This window comes from Chlamydotis macqueenii, chromosome 5 (genome assembly GCF_036417535.1).
Source record: "Chlamydotis macqueenii isolate bChlMac1 chromosome 5, bChlMac1.mat, whole genome shotgun sequence".
NCBI lineage: Eukaryota > Metazoa > Chordata > Aves > Otidiformes > Otididae > Chlamydotis > Chlamydotis macqueenii.
The window spans coordinates 60693145-60716200 of NC_141560.1; the positions used below are offsets into that span (position 1 = coordinate 60693145).

The window sequence follows — 23056 nt, forward strand, 5'->3', positions numbered from 1 at the left end:
CCGCCCAGCTCCTGGTGCCCGGGCCCGCCGATGCCTAGCCGCTCGCTGAGGGGCGCCCGCGAGACCGCCGTTGCCACAGCAACAGGGCCGCGCGCGCCCGGCCGCGAAGCCCGCCCTCCTTGTCACGCACGGGCGCGAGGCGGCCCTCGAGGCTCGTACGTCGCTGCCATTGGCTCGTTGCGCCCCGGGGCCGGAGCCAGCCCTCCCCCGCCCCTCGCTCGAGTACGTCCGGGTCAGTAGGTGTTTGTGAGGGGAAGTGCGGGCGGGACGGTCCGCTGCGTGCTGGCGGCTGGGCGGCTCAGCGGACAGCGGTATCGCCATCGCCATCATGTCGCGGGGGTCTATTGAGATCCCTCTCCGGGACACCGATGAGGCGAGTCGGGGGCTGGGGGGCGGCGGCGCGGCCGGGCCTCGGGGAAGGGGCAAGAAGGTGTTGCGCTGTGTGATCCGTGCCGGGCGTTTGTCTCTTCCTCTCGTAGTTTTGTCCCGGGCTCAAGGGGATGTGGCTCCCTTCCCTGAGCGGGGTGGGTCGCAGGTGCATCGCTTTGCGGAAACACCCCAACCTGCCTTCGCCAACGCGTCTCGGTGAACGGTGTCTGCTCTCTGCTAGCTGTAACCTCCCTGTCCGTGCCTGGTGGCTTTCTGGTGAAGAAGCGCTGGGAGCAGTCGGGCCGTCTGTCCGGGCGCCGTCGGTACTGCACGTCCGTGAAGAAGGAGCAGCCTCTTCTCCCACAGTATATGCTTCAAGCACATGCAGCCCTCAGGAGTGAAGATCCTGTTGGGACAGTATCTAATCTTTAGTTTGTGTTTTTGTACAGTGCCGTTGTCCAGCTAAATTATCTCCTTCGTTCATTAGACACTGATTTTTCTGACTGCAGTGATTTTTAAACAGCATGTACATTCCTAAATCAGCATATAGACACATACAGGGCGCATGGTCCATTCTGTAAAGTTACTTTAGTGTGGATTTAGAAATTTATTCAGCTCTTTATTTAAGGTAGACTGTCACAACCCAAGGTTAAAAAGATTTAAGAGAAGTATTTGGAAATTTACTTTTATTATAAAGTTAGAAGTGTAATCATTCCGTAGCAGATAATAAGTTAACAGCTTTGCTAAATAAGATATTGAAACATACTTTTTGTAGGTTGAAAAATGCTTTTTGCGACCACATGTGACCATACTCTAACAAATTTCCATACAGCTGCTGTTGTGTGTTTAAGTCTCATGAAGGTACTTTGCTCTCTGTAAGTTACATGTCAGAGGGCTTTTTTTTCTGTGTGACAGAAATTTCTGTCTGAGTTGTCAACATCCGTAGTTGATCTTGTTGCTGCTGTTGAAGTTACGGGTAGGACTACTTGGATCCTGAAGTTCTGAATTAATCACTAAGGATTGCTACAAAATACTTCTAAAAAAAAAAAACCTACCTTTTTTTGCTTCAGTATTTATTTGCTTTGTTGGTAATATCTATTTCTCATTAATAACTATTTTAGTTTGTAGACGGGGGTTGTCCAAATTTAAAAACATCATTATCTGTCAAATGGAGGTACTGTGCAAGAGAAACTCAAACTAAAAATGACAACAGTAGCAGAAATATTTTTTGCTTGTACTCTCAAGTTTTGCATAGTCAAAACTATAAGCCCTTGTAAATTGAATTGCTCTAAGCCAGTCTTCAGAGAAGAGTCCTTGCATTGATAATCAGGGTACGACAACTGCACCTCTTCCTCACTTAAAATTAAAATGTAACATAGATGACTAGTATTAAAGGCAGCATGACTGAGTAGTAAGTGAACTAACAGGCAGTTAAATTGTGTTCCCAGACATCCCGCCTTAGTAATATCTGGTCCTTTTTCCTCATTTTCTGTATCAGAAGAGTAGATCAACTTGCAAAATAATGCTTGCATGATGAAAAGTTCTTTATGTCATTTGCGCATGATGACTGTCGTTGTTAATATTCAGTAATGTAGTGGAAGTTTTTTTTACTATATCCTATATCTCTGTATTATCTGTAGGAAAAGTTTTAGAAATTCAGCTGTGTGCAGTCAAGTTGGTTATTATCTGAACTGTAAATATTCTGAGCCTGAAGTCTATGGTGGAAGAAGTTGAGTTAGCATTTCTGCTTATTCTCCTGGACTAGTATCCCAAATATTGAGCTGTCTGTTCTCTGATATTTGTGAGAGGCTGTAAGTTTTGTCTTCTACAGAATACAGTACATTATTACTTCTTTCTTTGTCCATCAGCTTGTTTAAACACAAATAATTATATATATTTTGTGCTCTGAAATGTCCAGCTCCCTTTGACCGCAATGATCTGTGAGAAGAAAATCTGTATTGTTTGGTTCTAGGTTATTGAGCTTGACTTCGATCAGTTACCTGAGGGTGATGAAGTTATAAGTATACTGAAACAGGAACACACTCAACTGCACATATGGATTGCCTTAGCGGTTAGTATATATACAAATTTTATATTTAAATATTATATTCAGGTAATCAAATAATAATTACCACTTCTTTACTTTTATGACCAAAGATAACTGAATTCTGAACAAGAACTTAATGGGCTTGTTCTGTCATTGATTCTAGGCCAGATATTTCTAATTTGGCATATGCACATTAAGATTTTAATTTCACCTTTTTTATTAAGCTGTGCTGCTTGAGGCCTGCTTTCTGTTTTTTTTTTTTTTTTCCCCTCAATCTGTATTTTTGCTGGTTTGTGCCTTTGATTATGCACCTCATAAAAAAGGAGGGAGCAGTATCTATACTAGGGGAAGTAAGGTGAAATATGGAAAAAGTCAAAGAAGTTCAGAGGAAAAACAGTTGATTCTTCACTTATAAACAGCTGTAAGACTTGTGTTTTAATATGAAAATACTAAGTTGGGATGATGACAGAAAAATATTTGGTGGTATTGGAATGCCTTTGTCTGCTTATCCCTACATTTACATCTGATTTATCCCTGCATTCTGGAAAAAGAATGTGTGTGACACCTAAAGCATCAACTTGGTATGCTATGAACTCACTGGGGTAGTATTGTATGTTTTATAGCTGGAGTACTACAAACAAGGGAAAACAGAAGACTTTGTGAAGCTATTGGAAGCTGCACGCATAGATGGCAACTTAGACTATAGAGACCATGAAAAAGATCAGATGACATGTCTGGATACGCTGGCAGCATACTATGTACAGCAGGCTCGAAAGGAGAAGAACAAAGATAACAAGAAGGAGCTCATTACGCAAGCTACCTTGTTGTATACTATGGCTGACAAAATTATCATGTATGATCAGGTAAAACAAAATCTGTTTAAAAATCCATATTGGTAAATTATTTAGTGATTGTAAAGAAAACAACTATTGATTCATTAAAGGGAAAATAGAAATTGCTCGGGGTGTAGATTCTGTTAGTGTAGTACCTGTAAGTAGAGCTTGTAAGTATCTGAAATGTGTGCGGTGCCACCAGGAATAATTATCTCTAGCTTGGGACACCTGACAGAACTACGTCAGTCAGCTTTTGGGGATTGGGAAGGAAGGATTGTTTGTTGCTCTCTTGCTTCATAATAATGAACTTTAGAAGTGGATGATAAAGACACTTTTGGTTTTATTTTTCTTCCTGATGTAAGAGAAATAAATTAATCATAGAAGGCATTATAGTATAGCCAATTGATCTTTCACATAGTCTAATCTTTGTATTTTACAAAGATAAATGTATCGCAAATCTTTTTTGCTTGTCTAGAATCACTTGTTGGGAAGAGCCTGCTTTTGTCTGCTTGAAGGTGATAAGATGGACCAAGCTGATGCGCAGTTCCACTTTGTGCTCAACCAGTCTCCAAATAATATTCCTGCCCTTCTTGGTATGAGTTTGTGGGTATTTGTGTAAAAACCTCGTCTCTCCAGTTGAGTTTCAGAATAAATTATGTGCTTAAGAAGAGGGTGTGTACAAGTGTAGAGAGAAAGAATGTGATAAAGAAGTGTACACTTTTGACCAGAAACACATGACAGCAATTACTTTCAACTTAGGAAATATACATAGGTGAAAAAGCTAGCAAAGAATATAATGCTAGCTAGTATCTTCTGAGACCTGCGGGCATACATCCGGTCCAACTACTTTATATTTCCCTGATGATCCCAGTGAAGCTGTATAGTCTCGAAGGTAGAAGATACCAGTCAGTAGGCTGTAACACATGTATCTTAATTTGTTCGCTAGCTAATCTCATCTTAGTAAATGTCTTTCCTCTGGACCGGGAAAGAATTAAGCTTCTGCCAAAAAAACACAAAAATGTAAATTTAATTTGTTCCCATGTTTGATTTTTATATATATATATATATATACACTTGACATTATCAAAATAATAAATGTTGTAGTTGTCTGAATTTTGTTAGATTTTAATTGTAACTTTTGAAAATCAGCACAGCACAAGTTTACCAAATAATACTTATGAGCTTCTGATTTATAGCTTCATTTGTATTTCTGATTTACTTGTAACTGTTATGTTATAACAGGTAAAGCATGCATTTCTTTCAACAAGAAAGATTATAGAGGAGCCCTTGCTTACTACAAGAAAGCGTTGCGTACTAATCCAGGTTGCCCAGGTAAGACAAAGTATTTGCTAGTGGAAATATTTGCTGTGCTTGGAAACTAGCTCAAGTCTTCCTAACTCAAATACCTAAGGGCTTTTTTTGGGATATTTATCTATCAGAAAAACCCCAGCCAGCATTACAGAGGAGTTCAGATGTTTGTTGACTTGAAGTGTTCCTTAATTGTTAGAGAAGGAAATTGTGTTTAGGAAAATACTAATTCTTATACTAATTATTACCTTTTAAAGAGCTATTAGAAAATGAGAAGTTGCGTGTAAGAGAAGTTAAAATTGGGAGCAGGAGAACTGTTCAAGACTTGCAGAACCTATCTGTGAGCTCTTGGAGTAAGGGTTAAGAAAATGATGCATTAGTGTTAATAGTGAAACAAGACATAAAAAGTAAAATTCTACCTATAGTGCATGATGTGAGTTTTCCTGGTATTGTATGATTTTTCTTAATGCAAAAATCTGTGAAAGCTATCAGTAATGGCTGTAAAAGCGATGCATGTGATTAAGAGTTATTAATTCAGGGTATTTGCATTAGGATCATAAATACTCTGAAGTCTCTTCAGAATGTGGTATACTTTGTCATAACATATCTGAAAAAAATTTATTACAAAGTTGATGTGTATTCTGTAGTCTCATTTAGCATAAGAATCATTGCTGCAAAAGTGCATTTAGAAATACAAGCCTTACTTTTAAGCAAACATCTTCATTCACTCCCCTTTTTCACACAGGCGCAGATTTGAAATTGGTGTATATAAATATCTGTGTATTCTTAGTTCACAGGCAGTCTGAAAGGGCAATATGATGTGAATTCTTTGTATTAGCTGTACATGACCATGGAAGCGATAGGATGATAAACAGCATTTTATTAGCAGTGAATCAGTTGATCATTTGAGGAGAAATGTCTAGCTAACTTGTGTATTTGTTATTATTATTATTGTTGTTTTCTGAAGGCCTACTAGTCTCAGGTGAACTTACTCTGGATAAGAAATTTCCAGCCTTTTCATCTGGCAATTTTTTAATGCCTTTCAATATTATTTTTAATGTGTTTCCATAGAAGTAATTTTTATTCATTTAGTATCAGTATTTTGGAGATATAGACAATGTTTTAGGATATATGAAGAAATAAGGTGTTACTAATCTGTTAAAGTTAGTTTTGCTGGCAAGTGTGGGAGGCTGCCTTTAAAAACAGCGAATTATTAGGTGGCTTTACATGTTTTAAAGAAATACTAAAAATTCTGTTTTCACTTTAATTGATCTTCAGAATGTTAAAAAGTCATAAAGTTGAAATTCTGGGATTCTGAATGGTGTAATCTTCTTCTCTAGCTGAGGTTCGATTAGGTATGGGCCATTGCTTCGTGAAACTGAACAAGTTGGAAAAAGCTCGCTTAGCGTTCAGCAGGGCTCTGGAGCTAAATTCAAAATGCGTAGGGGCTTTGGTTGGACTGGCTGTTCTGGAACTCAATAATAAAGAGGTGCGTTTGACTTAACAAGAATCCGTGCTCAGTTTACTTTCCTCTTATCTGGAAAAGCAAACTTTCTATCCTTTGAAAGGTAGTCCAGTTTTTAAAAGGGATAATAACTTTTGTGGTTAAATCATTTTAAATCTGTATAACTGCTGAATGATGTTATAGATATGCACTTGTGATGTGAGCAGCACATTCTGAATAACTTCCTTCTGTTATTAAAAATCTTAAATTCTGTTGCTTATAGAAAAACAGTGCAAAGTTAACTATTTTAATTAAAATAATACAAATCCATGGTGAGATGTGTGAATGCATGTCTAGTCACTTCAAAAAGCCAAAAGTGCTGATTTCTAAATCTTACTTTAATGAGTTATAGTATGCATAGTAGCCAGCCTTACTTAGTCATTTGTAGCTCTGTGAGGATTAACTAAATCAGTTTGTACTCGGGATGCTCTGAAACTCCTTGAATACTTGGAGACCTCACTTGCAATTGCAGCTCTATTCCAGAGCATCAGGAACTTTTTTTTAAAGTCTTTTTTTGACTTTCTGCTAACAGGAAGGTCAAAGTAAGAGGCATCTCCCAGGAGATTAATCCTGGGCTTTAAGGAACATAAGCTTTCAAACAACTGTTAAAGTTGTATTCATGCTATCTTGGTATGCATGCCACGTGGTAAACCAAAGAGTAGGCAAGAAGAAATTTTAATTAGGCTGATGAAACTATAATAAAGTGGTGATCCTAGCTCTCTAGATGTTGTATCACTAGAAAAATACATATGCTTATACAGCTTAATTGGGATCGTAGGATCTGAGATGGTTAATCTATGCTAAGGAAGTTAGCAGTGGAGGATGGGTCCTTTAAGTGTTTAAAAAAGAAAAAAATGTTACATAATTTTATGTTGCTAAAAATTAGTGTTAAGCTATCTGTAGAGCATGTAGCTCCCTAGAAAGATTTTTTTTGTTAGCATAGAATGTCTGAAAATTACTTTAGTTTACTACATCATGGGGGAAAAAAATAACTCTTAAAACTTCCATGAAGAATTATGAAAAATGTGGGCATGAGAGCTTTCTTTCCTACAATTACAGAGACAACCAAAAATATTCTTAAGTCAAATTTTAATAAATGGTTCCATGGGTGAGAAACCAATGAAACATGGTATCTTTCTTTTTTTTCCTGAAGGTCTTTTGAGTAAAGTCAAGGGATGAGGCCACTCACCTTAAGCTTCAAAGAGCTGGGATGAAAAGCTAACCCACTCAAATGTTTTTTTTTTTTTCTTTGTAAGAAACGTATCATCTGTGCTTTACTTCAAACTGTTTTCACAACTTGGACTGCAAAGTTAGTATAATGTCAAAGAGTTGACATGGTGGAGGGAGAACACTTTCTCAGGGGAAAAGATTCTCTCTGAGTTGCAAACTACTAATTGACATATTTTCGGTGCTTGGATATTTGTAATGTTTCTCCCTCCTAGAAGGTGTTATGATGTCAAATCGGGGTTGAGATTACACTGTGTTCTCCTTGAGATCTGTCTCGTCTCTAGTTTTCTTTAATGAAAGCGCTTAGGAGCTTAGAGACCGCTAACCATGAATTTGATTTGGTTGAAATTGGACACGAGACTCAAATTATCACAGAACTCAGACATATATAGAGTGTGGTTATAAAACTTCTTTGCCTTTGAAAATGAAACCAAGAATGATTTAGTATCTCCTATTCAAGGTATATTGTTATGCTAGATTTGTAAAGATAATGCCTTTTCAAACTGAACTTATGATTTTTAGCTACCTATTGGACTTTATATTATGTCTCAACCTCATAAAACCTAATCTATTCAATAAGATAGCTTTCTGCTGATAGTAGTTGCAAAATAAAGCACAGATGTTACATGATTACTAGATACCATTCTTGCTGTTTCTGTTCAGAAATTATTACAGATTTAAGTTGAGCTGCTTGTGATATAGATCTTGTGGGTGTTCCAAATAAATAGCAATTATTTTATCAGTTATGGAATTGGTCTTGTAGGTAAATTTGTACCCATGCAAAACTATCTTTAAACTGTAAAGTTTCTTCAGAAAAGAGTAAGTTGATGTAATGATATCCCTATGTAAACACTGCGAACTTCTACCATTTTTTAAATTAGAACTTAAGTTCTAGTAGCTCTTACTTCAACATCTCAAAATCTTGTTTAGAATTTGAACATGAGAATATTTTCATTTCATTGTTGAACAAATTGTGTAAAAGATTGAAACCTAAACAAAACAGGGACTGGAAACTTTGAACAGTAGAAGGAAGGCTATCAGGGTGTGAGTGTGAAACGTCAAAGGACACCAGGATGAAGTTTGTGTTGTTTTGTTTTTTTTTTTCCCTAGAAAGTCTTGCTCTGCCTTTTTTCCATCCCTTTGTGATGGCTTCATTTCCCATTTTCCATCTGTGTGCTGCAGGGAGAAAAGCTAGTAGCTGAATTTAGTTTTCTTCTGTGAGCCCAGAAAGGTTTTGTCAGAGGTCCTGCAGCAGCCTAGTCTGAAGAATAGTTTGGAGGTGTTAGTAAGGTCCAACTATGGAGATGCTGCTGATACCTGTCAATGTTTCATTTAGGCTGATTCCATCAAGAATGGTGTTCAGCTCCTCTCTAGGGCTTACACAATTGATCCCAGTAATCCAATGGTGTTGAATCACTTGGCTAATCACTTTTTCTTCAAGAAGGTAAGATATCGATGGAATTTTATTGTTAAATGCTTGATAAACTCTGAACAGCAAGGATTCTGGTGTTAGATTCAGGCTAATATGGAACCGTTGATGGACAAGAATAAAGTTTTTGACTTACTTTTTTTTTTTTCTTCCCTCATCCCTTCCAAGCTTTAAAATATGAAATAAAGAGAAGAACAGTAACTGCTAGAACTAGGTCTGTTGTTCTTAATTTAGTCACTGCTATGGCTAAAGCTTTCTTGTATTTTCCAGCTATCCTTGTTTAAATAAGAAATCATTTGACTATAAAGAAAAAATGAAGGCTTTCAAATTTAATTTAACTTTCTTTTTTTTTCAGGATTATGGTAAAGTACAACACTTGGCTCTTCATGCTTTCCATAATACAGAAGTTGAAGCAATGCAGGCGGAGAGTTGTTATCAGCTGGCTAGATCTTTTCATGTACAGGTAGGGCAGTTTTTTAAAGCCCTTTTTGAGATTACACTTAAACATCTGTGTTATAAAAGTTCATACAAAGCTTACCTGTGAAAACACTACTTGTTCTTTATTTGCTTCTTTTTGATTAGGAAGATTATGATCAAGCGTTCCAGTATTATTACCAGGCCACTCAGTTTGCTTCATCTTCTTTTGTACTTCCATTTTTTGGATTGGGTCAAATGTACATTTATCGAGGGGACAAAGAGAATGCATCACAATGCTTTGAAAAAGTTTTGAAGGCCTATCCTAACAATTATGAGACTATGAAAATCCTTGGATCTCTTTATGCAGCTTCAGAAGACCAGGAGAAACGGGATATTGCAAAGGTAAGTTTTGCTTCTGCTAGCATCATACTTCTACATACAAGAGTAGAACTTGAAAATCAGACTTAAAATTAGGCTGTACATTAAGTTGCATAAAACTCAGGGTTACTTGGCGGTAGGTATAGAATATTTAATATTGACCTTTATAAGAGATTCTCCTAACTGTGGAGAGACACAGCTTCTGGACAGAACTGACTTCTGCTGGGCTCTGGCTAAAGCAAGTCCAGGAATTTAGAGGAGCCCCAGCCTCACATTTGTATTTGGTGCTATGAAAAGGGCAGAATTCTTACTTTCTTCAGCAAATTTTAACATATCTGGGAAGTTAACTAGTGATTTCCTGAAGACAGCAAGTTAGTGATTTCCAGAAAACACTTGTCTTAGCTTATCTGGAAGGACAATGTTATGATGTTATGTTTTTTTTTAAATGAAAGGGTTTTTAAATCTCATGTTATGTAAATAAATGCAAAAAATCACTTTTCTAGCTTCTCATGTTGGTATAGTAGTTTCTGCTTCTCTAAGACTTCAGGCAGATGTTGTGTTCTACAGGAACAAGGAACAATAATGAAGGAAGGAAACTAGTGTTTGTTTTTTTTTTTTGTGACCAAATTGTGCTGATGTTTAGGATGTTTTCTTTTGCAATATGATATATCTTTCTAGTGTTAAGGTTAATACCTCCATTCTTTCTTTTGATTTTTTTTTTTTTTTTTTTTTTTAACACCTTTGTGTGTCCACAAAGAGGTGTAACTATTTTCTCCTGTTTTTCAGGGACATCTAAAAAAAGTCACAGAGCAATATCCTGATGATGTAGAGGCATGGATTGAGCTAGCCCAAATTCTAGAACAGACTGATATACAGGTATTATTAATATACATTTGGTGAATTATGTATGTCCTTTTCATAAGAGCACATAAAGGTCATTCTCTTATTTCTTTCATCCACTTTCTCTTCCTTTGTAAAGGGTGCGCTGTCAGCCTATGGTACAGCCACACGCATTCTGCAAGAGAAAGTACAGGCTGATGTCCCACCAGAGATTTTGAATAATGTGGGTGCTCTGCACTTCAGACTGGGAAACCTAGGAGAAGCAAAGGTATGTAATTACTCAAAGTTTGAATTTAGTTTCTTCATCACCCAAAAGTTTTCCTTTAAGAAAATTCTGGAGTGCTTTATTCCTTTTTTTTCTTTTTATACCTTAGAAATATTTTTTGGCATCACTGGATCGTGCAAAAGCAGAAGCTGAACATGATGAGCATTATTACAATGCTATTTCTGTAACAACGTCGTATAACCTTGCCAGACTATATGAGGCGATGTGTGAATTTCATGAAGCGGAAAAGCTGTATAAAAACATTTTAAGAGAACATCCTAATTACGTTGATTGTAAGAAGTATTTGTTATTTTAATTCCACAGTCCTCCTTATAATACCAAAAATCTTCCCATTTACAGCATCTTCTGTCTCCTTATATCTGTCTTCACTTCTTTTCGTAGTAGTTTTGGGGCCTGCTTACCTACCAGCTACCTTGTTTGTATTGTTTTAAGGCCTGTATCATCGTTGTAGTCCAATCTCTAGCTTTAAGCCTTCAAGTTATTGGTAAATCGTACTGTAGTCCAAAAATCTAACAAAATTAGCTTATCTAGACTTGCATGCCTTAGCTCTCTTGCTCCCCACCCCCGCCAAAGCCTTAGCACCTCAGCACTTCGATGCAATCAGGACATTCACTTGATATGCCCAGGCTCTGCAACTCTACCTATGTTGGTGGAAACAGAGAACCCATTGGGAGAACCACTTTATCTTGGCCTCCTGCCAGGGAAGAAGGACTGTTGGAAGGTGTCAGCATGGCTTCTGTTGGCACATCCTGTTATTTTTTTTTTTGGTTTTTTTCCCCTTACTCAGCTCTTCCTCTTTCCCCTATGTAGCTGACCTGTGGTATTTGCTGCAAAGGCGAGGTGGTATCCCTTGCTCAGCAAGTTGCAGCACACAGCATGCCCCAGCCTAATCTATAGCCTTTTCCCTGCTTGTTTTCCTTGTCACTTGCTGACTGGTACTCTTCCCAAAGCTTGCGGAGATGGGAGAGCTGTATAAAGTGCAGGGAGGAGAATTTAAGTAACTGATGTATTGCTCTTTCTTTGAGGTTTCTCAATCATCTTTAACTTTTGAAACCAATTAAAAGCATTTACATTACTTTCACTGTTAGAAATCTGCAGTTTCTGTATCACCATTGTGGATGGACATTCCTCGTCACATATGATGTGTCTCATTGTGAATAGAATATGAAAGGTGTCTTAATGTTTGTTGTCCTTAGCAGATCAAGAAAAAAAGTGCTTTTGAAATTCATGCATGGCTAATATTTTCTTTCTTTGAGATTACTTTAACCTGTTTCCTGATTTTTATTTTATTTTCTATTTTTACTTTTAGGCTACTTGCGCTTGGGAGCTATGGCTAGGGATAAAGGAAATTTTTATGAGGCTTCTGATTGGTTTAAAGAAGCACTTCAGATAAATCAGGTTTGTAGCACTTTAAGTGTTTAAAGTTAAAACACTTGAAATACTAACTTAACTTCAAATTCAGTTTTTCCTTTTGCTGCATTTTTATTTTGTTTGTTCGCATAAACTAGGGGAAGAAGAAAGAACTACTGTAATCTGCTCTCTCTGTGTTTTGTTTGTTGTTTTTTTTTTTTTTTAAATGTGGAATTCTTTTTAAGAAAAATAGTATTTTATACTTGAAAAAGTAACCTTGCAAGGGAAAACTATGCTTTTGCAACTTACAGTGAATTTTTGTTTAGGACCATCCAGATGCTTGGTCTCTGATTGGCAATCTTCATTTGGCTAAACAAGAGTGGGGTCCAGGTCAAAAGAAATTTGAAAGAATATTGAAGCAGCCCTCCACACAAAATGATACTTATTCCATGTTGGCTCTTGGCAACGTCTGGTTGCAGACTCTACATCAACCCACAAGAGACAGAGAAAAGGTAATGGCTGTCTGTCTGCTCTGTGTGTGGTTTTATTTATTTAATTTTTGTATGCTCTTAACTACTCAGAGCCTTTTTTCTTAATGCCTGTCTGGCATCTTATAGTCCATAAAACTTCTGAGTAGATATTTTAATACCCCATTATAGAAATGACTGATCAATTAGGATACTTCTTTCTGCAGGAAAAGCGTCATCAGGACCGTGCATTAGCAATCTACAAGCAAGTACTCAGAAATGATCCAAAGAATTTGTATGCTGCTAACGGCATAGGTGAATATTAGACTTAAATTTTCCATCAGAGGTGAAGATATTCTTATCTTTCATGCTTTAAGGTAGAATTGTTTCTACAGAGTCTGAATGCTATGTAGTGGAGCACAAGAAAGAATAGCTTTCATATGTCGCTTAGTTTTAATGGGGAACTTAATTCAGGCAATATTTTGTTTTCTTTGGTAGGAGTACATAGTATGTGAATCTGGAAGCTTACACTGTACATATTACTTTCCCCTTAGGAGCTGTCTTGGCACATAAAGGATATTTCCGCGAAGCTCGTGATGTTTTTGCCCAAGTGAGAGAGGCAACAGCAGATATCAGTGATGTGTGGCTGAATTTGGCACATATCTACGTAGAACAGAAACAGTACATCAGTGCTGTGCAGATGGTAACATCTACTAAATTGAACATACAATATGTTGAATTAGATGACTTCTGGATGTTTCTGTGCTGTCATAGCAGCTGTAAAAGTTTCTGAATAATATTTTAACAAGTTATAGGTCTGTTTCTAGCGTGCTGTTGGCTGTCAAGTCTAGATTTAAAACCAAACTGCCGCATGTAGGTAAAGGGTAACAAAGCACCAGCCAACTTGTACACTTTTTTGGTAGCAGAGTTAAAACAATTGGGTTAGAATTTTGGTCTTAAAATTTATTTTCAGTCAGAGAGGTTTGTATGTGATTTACATTCAGATGTTACAGAAGTAAGTAAATGCAATTTGCTGCTGGGATTTTTTTTATAGTAATTTTTTTGTTTGTTTGTTTTTGCAAATGATTTCATAAATAACAATGAGAGCTGTCTGAAAAGTTGACTGTGCCATGATTTCTTTCGCCACAGTTAACATCACAAGGTAATTCATGTTGGAAAAAATCTTTTGAGGTCATCTAGTTCAACCTGCTCAAGAAAGTTAACTTCCAAGTATCAACCTATTCTAACTAAGCTCACTCAATTAGTTGATTGATCAAAAGCCTACAAGTAAGATCAGAAAAATGTATGTTGGACAGGACAGAAGCTCAGAACAAACTTGTTTCATTAAGACCGAGTCTACACTGAGGCTCAAAAATACTTAATTCAGAGGTGTCCCGAAGCTTTTTGTGGTGGTTATAAGGAAGACATCCTGGGCCTTTCTTACCTGATTAAGATCTGGGTAGTCACTGTCCTCCAGTGAACTACTGTTAAAAGCCTTGGTAACGTGATCAGATTCACTCTGTTTAAATGGAGTCTGTTGTCTTTTTAACACTTTGTTTTTATTGACAAAAAGCCTGATGAAAATACAATTTTAGCAGTTGTTTAAGTAGTGAATTACAAGTGGGACACTGAGTATCATTTTCACCTTTTGATTCGTCAGAAAAATATTGTACTTATTTGCTAATATATTTAAGTAAAGCTGTTAGTAGAAATGTGTTTATTTACTGAGGTGTTCTATTGTTCTCTGTATTCTGCTGTGTGGTCGATATAAGCCACAGTCTGAAATATGGGATACTCTACTCAAAGTGAGACAAAATTAATTTAGTAGCCCAGCTTACTGAAACCACAGTAGGTATTCTAGTGAGTTCTCTTCCATATAGCATACAAATCCAAGGCAGACTTAAGTTAAATACAAGATCTTTGACTCCAAAGGTGAGTGAAAATTGGGCTATCACAACGCAGTGTGATGCAAGAGTAGTGACTTCAGGCACTGTTCAGATTCAGAACAGTTTGTGTATTTGAGCTGAAATTAAAAATGACTTTGCATTTCTTATTATTTTGGAGGTTTAGAAAGGGTGAATGATTCCTTGAGAAAAGGGTATATCCAAACAAAAGGTGCTTGTTACTGAAAAGGATAAGTTTCCTAACTGTTTGAAGCTTTAATTCTAGAAGCACAAAACCTATAGTAACAAGTCTTCTTTTATACTTTAGAACAACTAGATACCCCTTGGCATGCCCATTATTATTCAACTAGGTGGACAGAACAAATTTGACATTGAGTTATCTGGAAGGTGTGAATTTTTTTTTAACTAATTGAATCAGATATATTCAATTACTACATTAAATATATTTCAATTTGTAAAATACTTCATATGAATAAATAAAATGGCTTTCCCCTACCCCAATACTGTGGAGAATAACTGAGTGCTCTTAAAGCGAGTCATGTTTGTTGGACTTTGTTACAATAGATGGTCCTTGCCTGACAACTGTATTCAGTTGTATTTTAAGACCTACAGAGCATTCTAGACTCCTGCCAGTTTCCAGAAAAATCAGGTACTTGCTCTGGAATAGCAGAAAGAATTTTCTGAAAAGGAGGCATTTATGTAGCGTGACGTACTTCTTCAAAAAACAAAAGGCATATTAGCAGTAATGCTTTTTAGGAACAGAAGCATTTGCTGGAGTTAGCTGACCAAAATAACTAACCATTGTCACTTCTTAATTTTATTTTTTCTATTTCAGTACGAAAACTGCCTCAGAAAGTTCTATAAGCATCAAAATACTGAAGTATTGTTATATTTGGCCCGGGCACTCTTCAAATGTGGCAAATTACAGGAATGCAAACAAACTTTGTTAAAGGTACAAATATAAAGCATCATATATCACAGAATAAAATTGCTATAAGTTGATGTAGCTTGTATCTCTTCAAAGTCAGTAGTGTGTGATTGAAATAATGGTGCTTGTTGTCTGTATGTCAGTTTAGTACACCTCTATCATGTTGCAGAGTATCTTAAAAACGTGCTTTTTATTTACAGGCCAGGCATGTAGCACCAAGTGATACAGTTCTTATGTTTAACGTGGCTTTAGTGTTACAAAGACTAGCTACCTCTGTCCTGAAAGATGAAAAAAGCAATCTGAAGGAGGTGCTTAATGCTGTGAAAGAACTAGAGCTAGCCCACAGGTAAAGTTGATTTATTTACAATCATTATAATCTATTTTGTTGTTCCCTTAAAGTAAATTTGCAGTATAGCTCACAAATCTAGTTAGAAGAGCAATCATCTCCTATGAAACACTGTATGTAGTTCTAGAGTTTCTAATAGTAAAACAAAGATTGGGACTGATAAAACTACTTCTTCAGACTTCGGTTCAGTTCCAGTTTTGTTTGGCCAGGTGGCCAATGTGTATTTCTCAAAGGGTTTTGTATTACTATGACCAAAATGCACTTCTTCCTGATAGAGTATAGTTGAAAAATATTATTCTACAAATTTAATACTTTTTAAAACTATTTCTTTCAAAACAACCTATAAGACTCAAAAGCAAATCTATTTATATTATATAAGCCTAGTTATTTACTGGCAGTCCTTGAAAACTAATTCTGCCCTCCTTTTGGAAAATAAAGCCTAAGGACTCTCATGGCTTAAGAACAGAGGCAGTTTAAGTGTGTTTGAGGTCTTTTTGTTCTCTTGTTAGAAAAATATAATAATTCTGGGCAGAAAACAGATATAGTCTGATCCAATCCTCACCATCTTTGAACAGAAAGCTTTCAATCGTTTATTCTCCTCTTAGGTATTGCTGGTGTAGCTGGTGCTTGCTTTATGCATTCCTAGCTCTGCTGTTATGTTGAGGATAGATGTTGCTTTTCAGTTATTTTGTCAACTAAAGCAAGCCTTTCATACAAGCAAGCATTTCACAATTCTAGTGCTTTACAAGATGCAAAGTAGACATTCGAACACAAATTCTAACTTAAATTCAATTAGAAGCTTGTTATTTATTGTCCAGAGAATGTTGCATTAAAGCCTTTATTTTGTACCAATTAACAAAAAATTCAGATGTCTGACACCCTTTGGAAAATATTTTCCATAATCAAAGAATATTGTGGGTTGGAAGTGACCTTTAAAGGTCATCTAGTCCAACCCCCCTGCAAGGAGCAGCGACATGTCCAACCTGAGACCAGGTTGCTCAGAGCCCTATCGAATGTGGCCTTGAAATAATAATAACATAATATTGAAATAATAATAGAAAACTTGAGCAAGGAATTACTTTCTTCATATGCACAAGAATTTGAGTTCAGTCTAGCACCAAAACACTTCATATAAAATGTTTCTGATAGAATATGGGAAGAAACTGTGGCAACCTTGAAAGAGTTAGAAAGCCATTTTCCTTTAAATCTTTAGATTAATTGGAGAAATTGTTTTCAAAACACTGATCATCACAGCTTACCCATCTACTTGAAGGTACGTTGTATTTGGTAGGGCCTGTCAGCTAGACTCAAGGAGGCTGTTCTGGAAAAAAAAAATTTTAAATAAGTTTTCCTTCTTTTTCTTATGCTTGTTTCAAGCACTTAAGCTGTGGCAGATTAGGAATAAATCTAATGGGGTCAGCAATGTCTGTATTGCTAGGAGCCAGTAAATGAAATCTTAGGACTCTCTTCAGAATTTTTCTGTGTTTTTATTCTGCTCTAAATGTTTCAGAATGTTTTAAATTTGGAGAACTCTGAATGTACTTTTATATTGTTGTATTAAAAGAGGCTGCACACAGAAAATTGGTGAGGCTTCCCCTTCTGTTGAGTTTTATAGGATTGTAATTCAGTAGTAAATGCTTTGGTTTTTTTAAGGCAAAATTACAATAAATATGTAATGTCATTTTTGCTTAGTTTGGTTTGTCATTTTTTCCTTCAGGTACTTCAGTTACTTGAGTAAAGTAGGTGATAAGATGAGATTTGATTTGGCACTTGCTGCTACGGAAGCCAGGTAAAAAAAAAAGAGAAAAAAAAACCAACCAACCAACCAAAAAAAAACCCACAAACAAACAAAGTGGAATATTTTTGTCTTGTTTTTTTTCATAATAAAACTGGATTCCAAAATTTCAACTCACAATTTCTTAGAACAGTAGAAATAGAAGTGCAAGGTTATTTCCTATTACTGTTTCATTCTTTTCCTGTTTTTGTTTTCTAATATTTTTCTCTCATCCAAAACTCTTAACATGTGGTGTCTGCCATTAGCTAGAGCCTGTTTCAGTGGCAATTTTTCCATCAATGAGAGTGCAGTGACATTGTTTAAACATCTCTAGCTCTCACTGTTTTGACTATAGATAACACTATATATATATAGATTGTTAGATAACAATCTAACAACAGGTTTGCTTTCATGGATATTTTTGAGGTGATTCATGGGTGAATAGCGTGGGTCAGTTATTGAAACATGAAAAACTTGTTTTGCAGAGTCTAGTCTGCTTTAGCTTTTGCTCAGGATAATGAGTTTGCACACAAGCCTATTCAAATCAGTGTCGTAAGCTTATTCCTTAGGTTTTCACTCAGTGTGCCCTGCGTTTCTTTTACTGCACGTTCTTCTAAGACTTTCATAGCCATATACAAATAATGTGTGTTGGCCGTCGTGCACTGTGCATCCCAAGTGGGTATCGTTAAAGGACTTTGTACAGAGAGGAAAATTTTAATCTTAAAAGAAATGTCATTGTAACATTAGCTGAGAGGGTATTGAAAGTGCCTTGCTTTAATGTTTCATGAGAATTGAACGCTTTATGCAGCCTTAACTCTTACACAATTGGGTTTTTTAAGATAGAATTTCTACCTACCTTTCTGATTAGATTTGCTAGTATGTTGTGATTAAATACAAGTTCTTACTAACCATACTTCTGAAGCTGTCCAAATTAGTTGGGATTATTCCTTTTCTGTTCATGTGGGGGTTTTTGTATATGAATTGGCTAAATTTTAAGTGTGAATCAATATGTTCTGAAATTGTATATATTGCTAATTTAAAGATACATTAACTTACTAGAAAGCGCTTTAGTTTACTCAAAAATCTGTACTACTCTACTCTGCTATTGTGCCGTTTCAAGTAGCTTTTTTTACTTTGTTGGTGATATGAGCGTAGTGTTGTGATGCACACCCTTTGTAAAACTGTTTCTTTTTGTAGTATGTGCCTGTCACCTTCCTTTACTTGAAAACATTGCATGTTACAGGCAATGCTCTGACTTACTGAGTCAAGCCCAGTATCATGTGGCTCGGGCACGCAAGCAGGATGAAGAAGAGAGGGAGCTGCGAGCAAAGCAAGAACAAGAAAAGGAGCTGCTTCGCCAAAAACTGCTTAAAGAACAGGTTTTATTCTGTTACATTATGTATATTAGATTTTTTTAAAGTATATTTTATTTTTTAAAAAGTGTATCTATCAACAATATATATGCCCCTGTTACTGTCTGGTGGTACCTAATGTTACTGATGAAATGTCTAGTAGCTTTTTTTCTTAGTTATAGTAAGTGCTAGCAGAAAATGTTATAGCTAACAGGTAATACTTGCTCTTTCTTCCCCATGGCCTCAGAAATAGATTTTAATTTTTATTTTTGTAATGAAATAGAATTGGTACCCCAGAAGGTCTGCCATTAAATTTCTGTACTGGCAGGCTGGATGAGGAAGCACTTGGTGCAACAGTACTTTTGGACTTCTGCCTACTCTAGCACAGGCATCTAGAAACTTTTTTTTTTTCCCCATTTGGACCTTCTGCTATAACCTAGCCTTTCGAGTTTCTTGTCAGCAAATAATTTCTATGCGTGGAATTATAATCACTGCGATGCTGCAAATACAATAATAATGGTTAGTTTTCTCTCTGATTCAGGAAGAGAAGCGCCTAAGAGAAAAAGAAGAACAGAAAAAACTTCTGGAACAAAGAGCTCAATATGTGGAGAAAACCAAGAATATTCTTATGTTCACTGGTGAAGTAGAAGGATCAAAGGAGAAAAAACGTGGTGGCGGTGGAGGCAGGGTAGAACAGAAATTTGTTTGTTTTTAATCTCCTTCTTTTTCCTCTTTTGATACATAGTCTCTTGCAGTAGCACAGGTTTTTGATTTCAAGCTCCTAGGCTCCACTGAGTGAAACTGCACAGCCTTAATACCCAAATGTAAAAATTGGAAGCTAATACTTAGAAGTGCCAACCATGGTGGCATCACCAAAATCTGTTCTATTCAGCTGTTAAAATAACAGAAGATTATTATTTGATTATCTGCAAATTCGGAATCAGTTTCTTAATGATGTCACTCTAGATATTATGGGAAAGTTAGCACAAGAAGGTCTGTATTTTCATATCTTCAAAAACATGTTCAGATAAAGTTTGTTTCACATTTTTGCGTGTTTTCTGGAAGCTTTTTTAATTGGAGCCTATATTGTGGGGCTTTTATTTACTACAGCGTTCCAAAAAAGGAGCAGGGGAATTTGATGAGTTTGTCAACGATGACAGTGATGAAGATCTGCCTGTGTCTAGAAAGAAAAAGAAGAGGAAGGGCAGTGGTAGTGAACAAGATGGGGAAGAAGAGGAGGGTGAGCGAAAAAAGAAGAAGAGGAGGAGGCAAGTGATACTTTAATGTTAGACTTCCCTGAGAAATAGTATGGCTTTTAAGTATATTCTCATGCAGTCTTTCATAACGATTTAAAAAATTAACTGTTTTTAAGAGGTCACATGATTAATTTTTATTTACACATTACACACTATAAGGGTTAAACTCCGCAAAAGAAGTACGAGTAACACTTGATCAACTAGACATTTCTTGAGACTGATATTTTTGTATTTGCTAAGTTTCATGATGTTATGTTTTACATCATATAAAACATGTTTCTGTTTAAGACCCCAGAAGGCAGATGAGGGGAGCGATGATGAAGAACATGAAAATGGTCCAAGACCTAAAAAACGACGTCCACCAAAAGCAGAGAAAAAGAAAGCTGTAAGTTAAGCTGAATAACTGCATCACTTTCTAAATTTGCATTTGGACTTCAGCATTACCCTAGTGTAGAGGGATTTATTAATGTTGAAAATGACAACAAAATTTATTGTAGCAGACTGCCTTTGAGCTTATTTTTGTCCTCCTCCTCTGTTGCTATAGCTGCTTTAAGGATGAAACAGATAATTCCGAAGCTATGTAGAATTAAGTGATAGTAAATGGAAAATTTTCCATCTGCTTACTTTAGAACAACTGTTAAAAGCATGTCTGGTTTTCTGAATATATCTCTACATTTGGGCACAATGCTTTAACCAGCCACATGAACAAGCAATCCTTTGTTTTTCCCCTGTACAGCCCAAACCAGAACGTCTGCCTCCTTCAATGAAAGGAAAGATCAAATCAAAAGCCATCATTTCATCAAGTGATGATTCTTCTGATGAGGATAAACTCAAAATTGCTGATGATGGGTAAGAATCTTAATTAACTTTGGATGTACTAAAGTCTCAATGCGTGCTTTCAAGAGAAACTGCAGTGTTAATAATAATGAGATAATGCAAAGATAATGAGAAGCCTGTCATTGTACTCACAACATCACTTCCCATTGCAAATTAATTCCACTCATTCTTCTCGTTTTGATAACGCTAGCATTACTTAAATCCTGTTGTCTCATTTTATTTTTCAGCTAAGGATAGTGTTTTTTAATACTGGATTTTTATTCTTTTCCCTACAGACATGCTAGGAATAGCAACAGTGATTCAGATGACGGGGAACAGCAGCACAGTAAACGCGTTGTTTCTGATAGTGATTCTGATAACAGAAACAAATCTGGTAGTGAGGCAGGTAGTCTGAAGAGGTCCAGTGTCCACCCATCTGAGGAAGATTCTGACAGTGACAGGTCGGCTAGAAAAAGGAGGCGGTCAGATTCAGAGCAGTCTGACAATGAGTCTGTACAGTCGGGGAGAAGTCATTCTGGTGGTTCAGAAAATGAATCTCGCCCAGCTTCTCGTAGTGCTGATTCAGACAGAGATTCTGAGAGAGGATCTGACAACGAGGGATCTGGCAGAGGATCTGGTAATGAGTCTGAACCAGAACGATCCAATGATGAGGGATCGGAAGGTGGTTCAGATGACAGTGATTAGATCTAAATTACAGACCATCATGTAAATATGTTTCAGTTATAAGGAAAATCCAATTTTTATATTTGAAAACTGAGATTTAAAAAAAACCTTAATGTTTCAGTAAACTATTGTGAGACCTTCCTGTGATTCTTTGTATTAGCAACTAATGGATGTTTCTCTAAGTTGGCTTATGGTGTATTCTTAAATTGAAACTGCTGTAGATGAAGAACAGAATCCTTGTACTATAATCGGCACACCAAGGATGGAATGCATGAAAAACTATGGAACATAAAATCCTTGTCTAGGTGGTTCCAGTGTGGCTAAAACTGTGTGTTCTATGCTTAATACATGCGTAGATGGATCTTAAAATCCTACCAAATGCAACAGAGCTGTGGATATTTATGTTTTTCCTCATTCTGAATAAAGGTCAACAGGGATGTTTTTCTTACTTTCTATTAAAGAATACGTTTGCCATGATTCAACTCCTTATGTTTCCAAGAGTTTGTTCTTCTGCTTCTGTTTTTCTATTAAATCAGGTGAAAAGATGTAGATATTACAGAAATTTTATAAAGTAATGATGGAGATGTATATGAAATATTTAAATTGGCAGGTAAAAAAAAAAAAGAGAACTCCGTATTACTTGAGAAAGGTAAAGCTGCTGGTGTCGCAATAAATGGTTCCTGCTTATTTACTTTGGCATGATTTATTTTGCCCCTTAAAAGGTCTAAGCAGAAAACGTGAACATGTTAAATTTGACAAAGGAATTTGTTTTAAGGAAGTAGTCTTAACTTTATTCTAGCTTACGTACATGGCTTCTGGAATTACGTCCTTTCATATACTATGTTCAGGAACAACAATGAAAAATAGCTGTGTTGTAAACTAAAGTGAATCTGATTTCTTCCTGCAGTTCTGAAAAAAAACAGTATTTTGTACCAGTCCAAAAATTTTTTTCTAACTTTTTCTTGGTCATCAGGTCCTATGTTAAGCACTTGCTAAGAGAAGATTGTATAGATCTGAATAGTGTATTACTACTGTTTTTAATAGACCTTATAGCCTAAACTATGTTGCTTTGTTTTTAGAAGGTCGGGGTTGTCACTAGTGGTAGTTCACTTTGAGTGCTAACTGAAAATTAAGTTTCCTGTGCTGCTATTTCTGGTTTGCTGTGAGTGTTAGCTGTTCTCATTGTCTATGGTTTTTTTCATGTGTTTATGGGCTGTTGGTAACCATAGCAGACAAAGCAGAATGTAGAACAGTTAGAATCATAGAATCATAGAATGGTTAGAGTTGGAAGGGACCTTCAAAGGTCATCTAGTCCAACCCCTCTGCAAGGAGCAGGGACATCCCTGACTAGATCAGGTTGTTCAGAGCCTCATCCAGCCTGGCCTTGAACGTTTCCAGAGATGGGGCCTCCACCACCTTTCTGGGCAACCTGTTCCAGTGTTCTATAACTCGCATCGTAAAAAATTTTTTCCTAATTTCCAATCTAAATATACCCCCCTCTATTTTAAAACCATTACCCCTCGTCCTATTGCAACAGGCCT

The 23056-nt window shown here is 36.6% G+C and overlaps 1 protein-coding gene across 1 annotated transcript; it reads left to right on the top strand.

The window, feature by feature from the left end:
- Positions 1-328: 328 nt before the first annotated feature.
- On the top strand, positions 329-21997 carry CTR9 (CTR9 component of Paf1/RNA polymerase II complex). The gene is made up of 26 exons (XM_086749631.1): positions 329-524; positions 611-786; positions 2342-2440; positions 3040-3279; positions 3725-3842; positions 4492-4581; positions 5898-6046; positions 8625-8732; positions 9073-9180; positions 9300-9536; positions 10299-10388; positions 10492-10620; positions 10727-10910; positions 11948-12036; positions 12315-12500; positions 12683-12770; positions 13010-13158; positions 15195-15311; positions 15488-15633; positions 17351-17422; positions 18651-18786; positions 19301-19447; positions 19870-20027; positions 20304-20400; positions 20752-20864; positions 21128-21997. The coding sequence occupies exons 1-26, from the start codon at positions 329-331 to the stop codon at positions 21534-21536; spliced, it is 3831 nt and encodes a 1276-aa protein (XP_086605757.1). The 3' UTR covers positions 21537-21997.
- The last annotated feature ends 1059 nt before the right edge of the window (positions 21998-23056 follow it).